General features: G+C 38.8%; 1 protein-coding gene across 1 annotated transcript in view; it reads left to right on the forward strand.

Moving 5' to 3' along the window:
- The first annotated feature begins 868 nt into the window (after positions 1–868).
- The window catches only part of LOC120995352, a 43,516-nt gene continuing 27,687 nt past the window's right edge, over positions 869–16,697 (forward strand). The window contains exons 1-3 of the mRNA XM_040424499.1: positions 869–1,005; positions 9,721–9,914; positions 14,739–14,920. Coding sequence (XP_040280433.1) covers positions 9,821–9,914; positions 14,739–14,920 — 276 coding nt within the window. The 5' untranslated portion in view covers positions 869–1,005; positions 9,721–9,820. The remainder of the gene's footprint in view (positions 1,006–9,720; positions 9,915–14,738; positions 14,921–16,697) is intronic.

Consider the following 16,697-nt stretch of genomic DNA (forward strand, 5'->3'; position numbering starts at 1 on the left):
CGGTGACATGCACGGGTGTAGCTATTTGTTTCATGGGAAACAGGAAATATTGATGGTTCGAGGCAGTTGAATTTTGGTAGGCAGCAGAAAATTCATGTTTTTTCAATTCACAGATAATGGCTCTCATTTGGGGTTTAATGGACTCACCACACTTGATAAATGGCTTTGTAATAATCTGCAAACTGATACACTGCAATATTTTTATTTGATTTAGTCAATTAATTTTATGTTAAAAAAAATGATCTGAAAATTAACATTTGTATGTATTTTTTTAAATGTAGTAGTAGGTTAATCTTTAGGCTATCTAATAAATGTTGTGTTTGATTGACTGTTAACTTGTGTATGAATGTGGGTTGAATAATAGGTTTTCAACATGATCATTATAAAATTATGTCAAAATTATGAGGTTTTCCAAAAACTCTTTGAGATTTTGCATTATTTTCATATTTCACACGGCACTTAAACACACCTTGTGCACGTGGCGAAGTCATATGCTATAGAATATGATGGCACAAAGAGCCCCTACCGTTTTGAATTACGAAGTTGTAGGCACTCTGTGAGGCTACACATCTTGTATCTGCTCCTTTCCTATATAAGCACCACTTCTAGATGAGAATACTTATGTAAGGTTGGTAAAACATATATTTTTTGCAGTTTCTTGAGCAAAAAACAGAAGTGGATTTAAAAAGAAAGTAAAGGTATAAAAGAAAGCCTGATACTTCTTCTCTGTTTTTTCTCCAATCCTGTGTTTGGCTCACAAAACGGCTTCAGAATGTGATAAGACAAAAAAAATACAGAGCCCTTAATGCCAAAATTGTCTATTAGTGGTTTATATTATTTTAATTTTATTATTATTAATATTTTTATTCCAGTGCATGTTTGTCACAGCTGCCTGAACATCTCTAAATACAATGTGACCTTTACTGCAAGAAATTTTGAATACATATTGCACTGGAGCAAATATGATTTAGTACCAGATATATCATTCAATGTCCAATACAAACGGTAAGTTAATATTTGTTAACTTAAATGAGTTGGCTAACCAACATAGCTAGAGGTAGGTGACAGGAGGTTATAGATACCTCTGTCCCTGCTTTCAATCACCATATCGTTGAGAAAGTGAACTTTAAACGGGTTTCTGAGACTTTGATACTGATGACCTATCCTCTGGATAGGTCACCAGTATCTGATCAGTGGGGGTCCAACACCCGGGACCCCCATCAATGAGCTGTTTGAGAAGGCAGTGACGCTTGCAGTAGCGCTGCACCCTTCTCCAGCTTTTCCTAGGCCATTTGATGACAAATTCATTGGTTACATGGCCTAGACGCTCAGCTCTATAGAAGTGAATGAGGCTGAGCTGCGATACCAAGTACAGACTATACAAGGTATGGCGCTGTGCTTGGTTAGTAAACAGAAGGCCGCGGCGATCGCAGTCGGTGCCTTCTCAAACAGCTGATCGGTAGGGGTCCGACACATGGGACCCCTGCCTATCAGGTACTGATTACCAATCCATAAAAAAGGTCATCAGTATTAAAGTATTGGAAACCCTTTTAAATCTCACAGGAACCGCTCCTGGAAGTGCTGTGATGGCAGGCTTAGGGCTCACGCACAGGACCGTATGCCCTCCGAGACATGTGGTCCACGAGCGGGCCATATGTCCTGGAGCGGCATACATCATGCGCATGAGCCCTAAGCCTGCTATCACAGCACTTCCAGGAGTGGTTCCTGTGAGATTTAAAAGGGTTTCCAAGACTTTAATACTGATGATCTATTTTATGGATTGGTCATCAGTACCTGATCGGTGGGGGTCAGACACATGGGACCCCTGCCTATCAGCTGTTTGAGAAGGCACTGACTGCGATCGCCACAGCCTTCTGTGATATGATATTATGAGTGCGGGACAATAGCCCCGCGGGTCGCCCGATGCGCACAGCATCATAGTAACCTACCTGCTTGTGGACCGTATGTCTCGGAGGGCATACGGTCATGTGCATGAGCCCGTAGAGTGCTTCAGGCTCAGTGTTTGAGCCCCCTACTACTGTGAGTGAAGGCTGTAGCAATTTTTGGGTTGGACACAGCCATCACTCACAGCAGGGAGGGAAGGGACTGTGTAGTTTGAGCAGTTCAAACACTGAGCCTGAAGCACTTTAACCTGCATGCCCACCGTCGGTGCTATTTCGGGAGTGGCGCTCACAAGATTAAAAGTAAATTGCTCAGCACTACGGTGATTAAACGCAAGGACAAAGGTATGTACAGTCCTGATCAAAAGTTTAAGACCACTTGAAAAATGGCAAAAAATCATATTTAGCATGGCTGGATCTTAACAAGGTTCCAAGTAGAGCTTCAACATGCAACAAGAAGAAATGGGAGTGAGACAAAACATTTTTTGAGCATTCAATTTAATGAAAACAATGAATAAACTGAAACAGGCTGTTTTTCATCTGATCAAAAGTTTAGGACCACACCTCCAAAAAAAAACTAAACCCCCCCAAAACAGAAATCCAACTTCCAAACACGAACTCAGTAATGAGTAGCTCCGCCGTTCTTGTTGATCACTTCAAAAATTTGTTTCGGCATGCTTGATGCAAGCGTTTGCATGAGGTGAGTGGGAAGATTTCTCCAAGTGGTGAAGACGGCCACACAAACGCCATCTACTGTCTGGAACTGTTATCCATTTTTGTAAACTTCCCTTGCCATCCATCCCCAAAGGTTCTCAATTGGATTTAGATCAGGGGAACACGCAGGATGGGCCAAAAGAGTGATGTTATTCTCCTGACAGAAGTCCCTTGTTCTGCGGGCATTGTGTACTGTATGTAGCATTGTCCTGTTGAAAAACCCAGTCGTTACCACACAGACGAGGGCCCTCAGTCATGAGGAAGGCTCTCTGCAACATCTGGACATAGCCAGCGGCCGTTTGACGACCCTGCACTTCCTGAACCTCCATTGTTCCACTGAAGGAAAAAGCACCCCAGACCATTATGGCGCCCCCTCCACTGTGGCGCGTAGAAAACATCTCAGGTGGGATCTGCTTGTCATGCCAGTAATGTTGGAAGCCATCAGGACCATCAAGGTTACATTTTTTCTCATCAGAGAATAAAACTTTCTTCCACCCTTGAATGTCCCATGTTTGGTGCTCTCTTGCAAAGTCCAAACAAGCAGTTCTGTGGTGTTCAAGGAGACCAGGTCTTTGAAGAAGTTTTTTGTTTTCGAAGCCCTTCAGTCTCAGATGCCGTCCGATGGTTATGGGGCTGCAGTCAGCACCAGTAAGGGCCTTAATTTGGGTCGAGGATCGTCCAGTGTCTTGACGGACAGCCAATTGGATCCTCCGGCTCAGTGCTGGCGAAATTATTTTGGGTCTTCCACTTGACTTTTTTGTTCCATAACCCTCAGGATCATTTAAGAAATTCCAAATGACTGTCTTACTGCGTCCCACCTCAGCAGCGATGGCGCGCTGTGAGAGACCCTGCTTATGCAGTTCAACAACCCGACCACGTTCAAAAAGGGAGTTTTTTTGCCTTTGCCATCACAACGTGTGACTACCTGACAGAAAATGACAATGAATCCACATCTTTGCACAGATTTGGCCTTTTAAAGGCATGTGGTCCTAAACTTTTGATCAGCTGAAAAACAGCCTGTTTCAGTTTAATCGTTATTTTCAATTAATTGAATGCTCAAAAAATGTTTTGTCTCACTCTCATTTCTTCTTGTTGCATGTTGAAGCTCTACTTGGAACCTTGTTAGGATCCAACAATGTAAAATAAGATTTTTTACCATTTTTCAAGTGGTCTTAAACTTTTGATCAGGACTGTATTACTTCCTGTCCCGTGTCCTAGCCTATTGCATGAAACAAAACTGCTGACACACTCCCTTTAAATTTATTTTGGATCTCAGCAGATGTAAAATTTCAAGTATCTCTTTGGAGGCCACTTCCACTTTACTTGTCACTTTTCTAATTTAGTGATGATCAAGAAAAGTCGCAAGTTTTGGTGCTAAAACGTCAAATTTGGCATAATTTCAGTAACACTGTTCACAACAAAAACTGGTGTACACAGGCCATCATTTTTTAGGTGAACAAATCTGAAACTTGCCTTGTTAGCACTTGGCTAAGGCCTCTTTCACACAACTGTATGGCTTTTTCAGTGTTTTGCGGTCCATTTTTCACGGATTCGTTGTTCCGTTTTTGTTTTCGTTTTCTGTTCTGTTTTTCCGTATGGATTATACAGTATACAGTAATTACATAGAAAAAATTGGGCTGGGCATAAAATTTTCAATAGATGGTTCCGCAAAAACGGAACGGATACGGAAGACAGACGGATGCATTTCCGTATGTGTTCCATTTTGTTTGCAGACTCATTGACTTGAATAGAGCCACGGAATGTGATTTGCGGGCAATAATAGCACATGTTCTATCTTTGAACGGAATGGAAAAACGGAATTACGGAAACGGAATGCATACAGAGTACATTCCGTTTTTTTTTTAGCGGAACCATTGAAATTAATGGTTGGGTATACGGACGTATACGGAACGCAAAAAACAGCTCATAAACAGAAAAAAAAACGGTAGTGTGAAAGAGGCCTAAATCTCTTTTTTATCTTCCAAGATCTTACATGGTAAAACTACAATAACATAATAGGAAATTGGTAAAACGTAAAAATGGCACATTTTCACAGATTAACAGATCTCTATATCATATCTATACAGGTGAAACTCGAAAAATTAGAATATCGTCCAAAAGTCCATTTATTTCAGTAATGCAAATTAAAAAGAATTGCATTAAAGGGGTTGTCCGGGACCAAATATTTAAAAAAAAAACACGTTTACTGACAATGTACATCTAAATAAAGGCCTCCATATATTTTCATCTATTTTCGCCACTTCTATGGGGCTCCAAAGGTCCCCCACTCATTGTTTATATATCTGTTTATCTTTACCTGACTTCCGGCTGCACTGCCCTCTGGGTCCTGGGGCAGCGCAGCATCAGGTGGGTACAGCTGTCTCTCTGCTCCGCTGTAACTCCGCCCCCTCATCAATATTCACCTCTATTCATTCTGAAGCTCACCGGATTGGAGGGGCGGGGCTTAGTGGGTTGCCAAGGGGCGGGGCTTAGCAGGATGTCGGCCAGCCACTGTAACTCCGCCCCTCATCAATATTCACCTCCATTCATTTGCTGCCAGTGACGTCACCGGGCTCACTGAGCAGCGGAAGAGAAAGCTTTGCTTGCCTGCAAGGGACCCGGTACGTCAATGAGGAGAAGAAACCAGTAACTTCCGGCCATGAATTTCAAAGATAAAAACGGGGCCACAGAAATCTGTGCCAAAGGTACTATATTCTTGGATGTAATGTGTATGCCACACTTGTACTATTAGAGCAATGTCCTCAATCCCGGACAACCCCTTTAATGCAGCTTAAACTCTAGTCAGCTAATTAATCCATACCCCCTGAGCAAAGGGTACCTGAGATTGTGACTTTGGGGTTTCATAAGCTATAAGCCATAATCATCCAAATTATAACAAATAAAGGCTTGAAATATCTCGCTTTGCATGTAATCAGTCTATCTCATATGTAAGTTTCACCTTTTAAGTTGCATTACTGAAATAAATTAACTTTGCACGATATTCAAATTTTTCGAGTTTCACCTGTATGTACTCTAATCCATATGAGTATATGTTGAGGTAATATCTGCCAAATTTATCAAACTTTCCCTGATGTTTGATACATTTTGTGCATCTTCATTTGTGTATTTATGCCAGAAGTGCAGTGAGCAATGTAAAATCACAAAAAGTTGCATATTATTGTGTTTTGTGCAAAAATATGCAACTTTTTTGAGGGTTACATTTCTGGGAGTGATAAATTGATATTCTAATTTATTTTGAGCTCATAACCTTTCTGTTATGACCATTCATGTTCAAGTTATCTGCTTAAGGCCTCTTGCACATGGCCGTTGTGTGCCCGTGGCGGTATTGCGGCTTGCATACGGTGGGTCCGCAATACACAGGCACAGGCCCGAGTGCTTCCGTGGTGTTTCTGGGCGTGCATCCGCACCGCAAAAAAAAATAAAACATGTTTTAGTTGAATGGGTCTGGATCCGTCCCGGCCGCAGCACGGATGTTGCCTGTGAATTGAGGCCTGCAAATTGCGGTCCCCAATGCACGGAACAGCCGCACAACGGCCGTGTGAACAAGCCCTGATTCTCACTGTTATTGCTTGTGGACAAGGAAATATGACTATAGAACAAAACAAAAAAATACCAAGATTTAATTACATAAAATAAGCATATCAATTAAACGTTTTCTTGCAAGAATAAACATTTATAGTACTACTTAAAAATGTGCACATTCGATTATTTTTTAAATACCAAGGGGGAAATTCATCATGTCCTCACTCCACAATTCTGACTTTAAAAAGTCACAAAATAGGGCTGTGGGGATTTTTGATCTTAGTTAGTAAAAATGTTGCACCATTTTGCATTTTTATACCGCTAACCATAGTTTTAAAAAGTGGGTGGGAGAGTGGACATGGTTAGCCTGTTAAGCTTATGCCAGATTTATTAACTCTGACTTTTAAAAAAAATCACAGTTACAATCTGACTCCAATAAAGAGGTGGCATAGAAAGTGGAGTAACATCTCAAGACAGAAGTGTTAGACTTAAAGATTAGTGATGAGCGGGAGGTGCCATATTCGGTTTCGCGATATTTCGCGAATATTCGCATGAATATTCGTGTTATATTCGTCGAAATCGAATATTCGCAATTATTCCAATTATCGCGAAATTATTTTTCGCATATTGCGAAAATTTATCTTGATAGTATAAGGCAACGTTCCTATGCTAATGACTATGGCTAGGCTAATATGTGTATATTACGAAATTTCGTAATATTGCTCTAACTTCGTCTCTTAGAATATTACGAATATTCTAAAAGACGAAGTTAGAGCAATATTAAGAACATTTGCAAAAGTCGAAATTGCGATGCGAGTAATATAACACGAAATAGTCGCATGAAGATTTAAACTTAGCACTGCTATATTCCATATTCTAGCCTAATATGGAATATAGCTGTGTTAAGTTAGCACTGCTATATTCCATATTAGGCTAGAATATGGAATATAGCTGTGCTAAATTGAAATCTTCATGCGACTATTTCGTGTTATATTACTCGCATCGCAATTTCGACTTTTGCAAATGTTCTTAATATTGCTCTAACTTCGTCTTTTAGAATATTCGTAATATTCTAAAAGATGAAGTTAGAGCAATATTACGAAATTTCGTAAAATACACATAGATTGTATTTAAGCTAATATACTGCTATAGTAATAATTTTTAATAGTGTACATATTTTACAAAACTTAAGTTCAGAAGAGGCAAAAAAAATTACAGGAAAAAAAAGGGATTATAGCACTATATTAGCTAAATTACAATCTATATGTGTATTTTACGAAATTTCGTAATATTGCTCTAACTTCGTCTTTTAGAATATTCGTAATATTCTAAGAGACGAAGTTAGAGCAATATTACGAAATTTCTAAAAGACGAAGTTAGAGCAATATTAAGAACATTTGAAAAAGTCGAAATTGCGATGCGACTAATATAACACGAAATATTCGCATGAAGATTTCAACTTAGCACAGCTACACTCCATATTCTAGCCTAATATGGAATATAGCAGTGCTAACTTAGCACAGCTATATTCCATATTAGGCTAGAATATGGAGTATAGCAGTGCTAAGTTGAAATCTTCATGCGAATATTTCGTGTTATATTACTCGATGCGTTATATTAAATTGCGATGCGACTAATATAACACGAAATATTCGCATGAAGATTTCAACTTAGCACAGCTATACTCCATATTCTAGCCTAATATGGAATATAGCAGTGCTAACTTAGCACAGCTATATTCCATATTAGGCTAGAATATGGAGTATAGCAGTGCTAAGTTGAAATCTTCATGCGAATATTTCTTGTTATATTACTCGATGCGTTATATTAAATTGCGATGCGACTAATATAACACGAAATATTCGCATGAAGATTTCAACTTAGCACAGCTATACTCCATATTCTAGCCTAATATGGAATATAGCAGTGCTAACTTAGCACAGCTATATTCCATATTAGGCTAGAATATGGAGTATAGCAGTGCTAAGTTGAAATCTTCATGCGAATATTTCGTGTTATATTACTCGCATCGCAATTGCGACTATTGCGAAATTTCGTAAAATACACATATAGATTAGATTGTAATTTAGCTAATATGGAATATAGCAGTAAGTTGAAAGCGCCACTGACTGGAGCAGCCAGGAAGCCAGGAATCCAAAGGACAGGTAAGAACAACTTTAGGGAAGTGGGAAAGAAAAAAATATAATAAAAAAAAAAAAGAAAAAAAACGAATATTCTATTTCGCGAATATATAGAACAATATTCTAAATATTCGCGAAATCTCGAAATTGCGATATTCGAGAAAAAAATTCGCAATTCGAATATTCGCGCTCAACACTATTAAAGATGCATCAAATATATCAAACATCCTGGTAAGTTTGATACATTTGACACAAATTATGGTAACTCAGACCCCTGTAAACCTGACTTAAAAAATTCTCTGCATAATAAATCTTCTTCTAAGATTATCCTTTAAAACAGCATTCAATAATATGAAATGTGTAACAGCCCCTCACCATGTTCCACTAATACTAGTGTCTCCTTATCAGGTCCAGGGTCCAGGTGTAACTGTTACCCGAGCCACCTTTAAACCATCATCCAATAATCTGATAATCTACCACTTGCGTCCAGCACAGAACTGTAGAATAATATACAGCGGTGTAACTTGATGCTCCTGGGGCCCAGTGCAAAATGTGCAGAGAGCCCCTCTAGTATGTATTATTTATAATACTGGTGTCTTCTCATGAATGTGCCAGAGTGCAAACTTAGGCATCAAAGCCCAGGTGTGACTACTACCTTTGCACCCCCAATAGCTACCCCCTACCCCCTGTCACCAATAATACAGAACTTCTCAAGACCTGAGAGTAAACAGCAGAAATAGCCTTTTAGAAAGCCTAATAACAGAATTTACATGAATATTTTATTTTGGACCGTCACTGATCAGCAAAAACGCTTCCGTCATGATAATACAACCATCTGCATCCGTTATGAATGTATCCGGTTGTAATATCTTTAAAATAGCCATGACGAATCCATCTCTAAAATCATTGAAAGTCAATGGGGGACGGATCCGTTTTCTATTGTGTCAGAGAAATCGGATCAGTCCCCATTGACTTACATTGTGTGTCATGATGGATCCTGCTTGATCCGCACCACATCGCGGACAGAAAAACGCTGCTTGCAACCAAACGGAACGGAATGAATTCTGGTGCATTCCGTTTAGTTCAGTTCAGTTCAGTTTTGTTCCCATTGACAATGAATAGGGACAAAATGGAAGTATTTCCCCCGCTATTAAGATCCTATGACAGATCTCAATAGCAGAAAGGGAAAGCACAGATGTGAAAGTAGCCTTATATGTGCTTCCAGTATTATACTTGTCCAATAATTCATAAATATTTCGTAATATAACACCTCTTAGATCCTATTGATGCTTGGTTAAAGGATTTTTACTCTATCGATTTGAATACATTTTAGTTTTCTGAAGTCTCCTGGATAGAGACAATGCCTGCTGCAGACTGGGTCCTGGCTGGAGTTTCTAAGCATTCTCCTCATATTTATGTAGATACGGGCAAACAGAATGGTTGCTGCTTCCTGATTGTCAAAATATCACCAGGGTTTACTGTAATTTGACACATGCAATAGTTGGTGATGAAGAAGACTTCATGGCAAACCAGTACTTTGGGAGAGTCAAGGCAGTGTCCACAAATTGTACCTCTGACTGGTTCATATCAAAAAGACTGAACCCGAGAGATGACAGTGAGTATTTCTAAGAGATGTGTGAAATATATATATACATACAATATGAACTTAATATTTCATGACATTCCTTCATAAATTGCAATAGAGTTTTCCTTGATGTTACTTTATACTGTAATGCTGATGATGTCTAAATGAACTTAAAAGGGGTTTTAGGGACTTAGATATTGAAGATCTATACTCAGGGTACACCCACTGATTAGCTGTTTCGGGCAGCCACCAGTACCGGAAACTATACAGTGTACTGAGCTGGAAGCAGACAGTGCCATAAACTGTGTAGTGGCCATGCCAGTGTACTGCAGCTCAGCTCCCATTCATCAAGTGCAGTACAAGAGAGCCATAAACTACACAGTATATGGAGCCTTTAGCCTCCACTCTGTATAGTGTCCAAGCAATATGAAGTGGAATTTCAGCATCTATTAGGTGTTTAGATCAAATCAATCTATATTACAGTTTTCACACCTTTATTCAGTTCTAATGCAATGGTCCTTCCTTCCTTATAGCTGTTTAGTGTAAAAATAATGTATCACATATAATACAAGTTAAGCAATCCAGTGAACTAATTGAACCATATGACAGAACATGTCCTTGTGACGTGATCCAATATAATAATTGACGTGCCATGTGCACTATAAAAACAGATTCAAACATACCGGTATTTCTTATGTTGACCCCAACCAATCTGATATAGATGACCTATGCTGAGGATAGATCATTAATATCTGTATCTCAGAAAACCCCTTTATACTATACATTTTGCACAGAACAGACTACCTATCTAAATTACTGTATGTACAGCTTATTGGTTGTATTGTGCAAATGTGTTATGCCTGTGCCAGCTTTATGAGGCCAAGATAGCGGTCATGCCACCCACACATATTTTAAATATGTTTATAGCTGTCATGTGCCAGTATCTCTTGCTATCAATCAAGTAGATTTCTGGATCAAGATACAATACAGAGGGGCAGAAACAAGTAACCCTGTATTATCTAAAGATAAATGCTACCCTTTCTTAAACGTGTTCAGACTTTTTAAAATAGAAGGAATCGGCAAAGTAATAAGAGAATGCAAAAAGTTCTATTTCAGAAGTTGAGTATAGGGGTTGTCCAGCAAATAAAAACTACTTTTAAACCAGTTCACAATGGTGTACAAAAAAAACACCATTCACCTCACTGATCCCCTGCCACTCCTGTTCAGATGCTGGTTGAGTTACTCACTGATCTCTGCTTTCTGGTCCCTTTCAACACACAAGAAATGACTGGTCAGACAATCACAGTCCACTGCAATGACCTGCCTCAGCCATTGAGGTCATCGTCAACCATTGTCAGCTGATTTTATAGTACCAGTAATTTGTATTTGCTGGAAACACCCTTAAACTTCACAGTATTTAATTTAATCCCACCATATCCTAATCTTGCTGTTATTTTCTGTGGTTGTTCCTGGTGGCCTACTAAATGGGGGTCATTTTTCACATCTTACCTTATATTGATGACCTATCCTCAGGAAAGGTAATCAATATCCGATTGGCGGGTCTGACATCCGGCAATCCACCTATCAGCTGTTTGAAGATGAAGCAGCGCTTCATGCGAGCGCTGCTTCTCTTCATTACACTGCAAGTCGTCTTGTGACAAGTACTCACTCCATTTACTTGAATAGAGCAAGTACTGGTAATTACACTACGCCACCACTCCACAGTAGACGATGCATAGTGTAATGAGCAGTGGAGCACTCACGTGGAGCACCGTCGTCTATCCAAACAGCTGAACTGACGACAAGTCATCAATACATATGGCAGGACAACCCCTTCAAGGTTCATACCATATTAGTAACTTGATTGAATTACTGAGAAGAATATAAACTCTAGGGAAATAATTGGCCATAAACATTAGTTTAATGTCAGCTGCACCCTATGATTTTGGCAGGATCAGCTAACAGAATAATTCATATGAGGGCAGTTCAACAGAAAAAATATTTGACATTTTTATCATGTCTAGGGCTGCCATCAAGGCAGTACTGCAGTCATAGGCCCAGGCCAGGAACTTGGGGTCTCTAATATCCTCTTTAATATTATCTTCAGTGAATGCTAATTAAGCTGGGTAAGGGGCCCTCTCCTGGCACAGAGACCCTTACCAAATAAATTATTTTACAGGTCTCCTGTGAGAATTGAACCCTTCACCTTTTGTATGGCAGGCAGCCGATTCACAACTACACTACAGACCTGTTCTGTTGTAAGATTAAGTTTTTTGTGCTTAAAAAGCTACCAAATAGTATTGTTGGTTTCTTCACAGACTGAAAATTAAATAAATAGTATTACTGAAATGAAGTTGAAAGAATTGCACAATTTTTATTTATGCTGTTTATCAGTCATAAATAATGTTTAACTATACTTTAGGGTTTTTTATGATTACAGGGATACCAAATACTGTCTTGTAATATCTAATAGTAGGTATGCTCCAAAAACGCATTTATTGTAATCGTTTTTGGTCCATTATTTTTTCTAACAATAACTTTTGAAGAAAAATGTAACTTTTACCATAAAAAAAAATCTGGAAAGTAATATTTTTCTGCTATAAAGTTACAAAAGAAATTGTTGCACAGGTCTCCCCAAACAACTTCATTTTTATTCCTATGATTCTATGTCTCCAGATGACAATAATGATTACATATATGGTGGTAACTGAAACTCCTTATATAGGGCAGGAAGCAAGTTTACCACGAAACAACTACTCTACTGTATAAAAAATTGGATTATAAGGGGGTCATTTATGACCAGATATACCCCACTTTTGTGGGGTATATCTGGCGCAGATTATGTTGCATGCCATGGTGCAGCAGAATCTGCGACCTTACCCGCTCACGCCAGGTCTAAAATAGTGGGCGTGGCGTGCACTGGAAAGGGCATGGGCCGGCAAGCCTGTCTCATTTATCATTTTCTACGCCTGGTTTAGGCATAGAAAATGGTCTAAATGCAAGACAGCAAGTAAGCTGTCTTACATTTAGAATCAGCGCTGGATGCGCTGAAGTTATGTAGAGGTCAGCGCCTCTTTATTATTTCAGAGATCCACCGCCAGCTATAGGGCTTATTATAACCAGTGTCTAAAATGCTGGTCTTAATAAATGTGCCCCTATTTGTCTAAAAAGGTACTAAACCATGATACTCTTTATACTATGTAATATTATGCCTTTGAAGAAAACAGTAATACAATTTAGTTGCAAAAAAAAGAAGAAAGAAAAGTCAGTCCTGTGTCCCAACACGAACAATTACTTGCACTGCTGCTGGTCCCGGAGTAGTGTGGTAGGTCGTGCACACTGATAGGTACAATATGAAGGGTTGTGGAACCGCGCTGCTCTGGACTGTGTCTCCCGATAAACGTGGATGGTATAGGGTGAGCCCCTTTTCCCAGCACCCAAAGGATCCAATCCTCCACAGATCTCCTCTTCTAAGGGTTCAAATGGGATAGGCAGAATAGTGAAGCACCCTTTGCAGTTTTTTGTTAAAAGGTTTTATTATACTCACAAGAGTTGGTAGACAAAAAGCATGTAATACAAATATCAGAACGTCAGGAACTGATATTTGTATTACATGCTTTTTGTCTACCAACTCTTGTGAGTATAATAAAACCTTTTAACAAAAGATTGCAAAGGGTGCTCCACTATTCTGCCTATCCCATTTGAACCCTTAGAAGAGGAGATCTGTGGAGGATTGGATCCTTTGGGTGCTGGGAAAAGGGGCTCACCCTATACCATCCACGTTTATCGGGAGACACAGTCCAGAGCAGCGCGGTTCCACAACCCTTCAGTAATACAATTTAGTAGCATTTTAAGCATGGAAAAATAACTACAGTATAACTATAGTGCAGTGGTAAGCCTGCTATATAAAAGGTCCTGGGTTTAATAACCACCAGAGGCCTATAAAATAAATTGTTTAGTAAAGGTTAAGACATTTAAAAATGTAACTTTTACTTCCCAGCTTTTTTATAGTAAAAGAAAACCTGAATTAAAAGTTAAGGGGGACATTTATTAATCTATTTATGCCACTTTTGTGGCATAAATAGGTTGCAAATTTTGTTGCATTCCATTTGTGCGGTAAAATTTGCATCATTTCCCCGCTTACGCCGCGCCGGCAGGCCAATCTCGTTAATCATTTTTCACACCAGTTTATTTGGCGGAAAAAACAGCTTAAATCTACACCAGTAAGGGAGCAAAAGAAAAAATAACGGCGCAAAAACCATTACAATAAATGTGTTTTTGTAACATACCTATTATTAAATATCACAATAAAGTGTTTGGTATCCCTTATGGTGATCAGCAAAAAAGTGAATAAAAATGGTGTAATTTTTATTACTTTACTTAACTCATAATAAAAGTAGATAGACCTTAAAATCTTACTTATGTGTATGGCAAAATGGCCTGACACAAAAAAGTGTTGTGGGTTGTTATGGCTATGAATGTGAGAAGAGTCGGAGGGCAGGCTTGGGGGTGGGACCCATACAGCTTGCCTGTATGAGGCTGTGAAAATTCCTGATGGCAGCCCTGACACTACTTCCCCCAGTGGTGTCTTATACCCATCTCCTTATAAAAATAAAGACGACCAACAGATATCTTCCTAGAAGATTGCTGTTTAGATTCCATTATCAGCATGTTTGGTGCTTTTCAGCCTTCCAATAAAACATCTTTCCCCTGTAGTCTCGATGCATTTACAGTAAAGATTTTATAAAGCTATGTGACTTTTTGGCTACTTCATTAATACATTTCCAATATAATAGATAGTTCTCTATGTTTTAATGTTATACTAACTTTTTTTGTTTTTGCTTCTCTTTACAGCATATCTGATTTTACCAAAATTAAACTATATTCAGCATGTGAACTCAATAACACTTTTTGTTCCAACTCCTCCTGTACCAATAAGGGGCAGAGACAAGCAGCCAGTGACAGTGGAAGATCTTTACAAAAATGATAATTTTGAGTACAACTTGAACTTTTTCAATTCTGAGAAAAAAGACATAGTAAGTTGTGTTTTTACCTTAAAGGGATAATTGCAAAATTCTGAAAGGAACATTTTCATTTTACAATTTCTAGCAATGTGCATTTTTTGACCTCCTAGTGGGAAGAAGTGATGAGTTGGCCAATGGGTGTTTCACATGCTCTGTCAAGTCCAACTTACATGGTATTACGTCCTGCTTCATATACAATGTACATAATGCAATCAACATAGTAGAGCCCAACTTAGAAGTGACAGTTTAACCACCCCCCTTTCTGAGAAACTAACTGAACATTGCTGATCTTCCTGGTCATTTATTCAAAAACAACAGAATAGAAAAATGCCAATATTTTTGTATTTATTAATATATTGGCAGTTTTATTTTTTGATTGGCAATCTAATACTCTTTACAGCCACTGCAGTCATGGTACAAATTATTACATTATATATTTTCTTTAATATTTTTTATTTCATTATATTTTTTTAAAAAAAAATTATATTCGGGAAGGGATTTTTTCCCCCTAAAGTGAGGAAAATTGCCTTCTACCTCAAAGTTGTTTTTTTTTTTGCCTTCCTCTGGATCAACTTGCAGGATAACAGGCTGAGCTGGATGGACAGAGGGCTTTTTTCAGCCTAATAAACTATGATACTATGTTACACTGTAGCCTAATAGACCTAAAAAGCCAGCCAAAAAAGCTGTAAGCGTGCTACCTTCGTAAATAATTTTTTAAGTTGAATGAAAATCAGACATCATATAGTACATGACAATCTCTTTCTAACAAAGCTAGAACTAGCCCTGCACCTCACATAGATCCAGAGATCTCCTAATTCATTGCTCTAATTGCTTTGCTTGATTTACTTCAAACTGGTGGCTCAGGGGGCATGTCCTTGCTCAGGGGGTGTGTCCCTTCTGTTGCAGCTATCTACCTATCACAGCTCAAGGGCATGTCCTTTCTCTGGGTGTGGCCTTTTTGCTGCTGCTCTGTCTCTGTAGGGGTGCCTTTACATGCAGCAGATTTAGCAGCAGAAAATTCCATGACTGAAAATCAGTTCCATTCATTTGAATGGGCTGCAAGCACATGGATTTCTGCAAGGTGAATGGAACTGATTTGCAGTCGAGGAATTTTCTGCCAAAAAATGTGCTGCGTGTGAAGGCACCCTAACTGTCACAGTTTCTAACAGTAGCTACAGCTGGTGGCAGTTAGAGGTCAGAACTGAGCATGTGCAACCACCTCAGCAACGTTGCTGAGGTGGACTAAAAAATACTAAAAAGAACAAAAAGCAGGTGGCGCTACAGATACATTTTATTGAATAACTCAGTGGCTATACTTAATTTTTAATTACATACAATTACAAAAGTATTCAGATCCAGATGCTGAGATCCAGATCCAGATGCATGGGACAACCCCTTTAATAAAGACAGTTTTTGAACAATTTTCTTCAACTGCTTTTGTCTCAGTATAATCAATTTCAGGACACTATAGCTGATTATACACAAGATAAAAGTCAACTGAACCTTCTAAACTCGACAGGATGGGCAATAGTCTCATGTGTATTGTGTTCTGTCGACTGTTCAGGGAAAAAAAGATCAGGTATGTTGGATTCTAACATGCCTCGTCCTTTGTTCCCATGGGACTTAAAGCCATTTTTGGAAGCAATCTTCTCCACACTCCCCATTTAAATAAACATGCATTTTTAGCCGTGCATGCATGTTTATGGCAGAATCCGGTGAAATAGCATCAACCTTTCATTAGTGTTTTGCCTTCATTTTCATAACTCAAGAAAGTTAAGAAGCCTATCTA

The sequence above is a fragment of the Bufo bufo genome, chromosome 3 (assembly GCF_905171765.1).
Source record: "Bufo bufo chromosome 3, aBufBuf1.1, whole genome shotgun sequence".
Taxonomy (NCBI): Eukaryota; Metazoa; Chordata; class Amphibia; order Anura; family Bufonidae; genus Bufo; species Bufo bufo.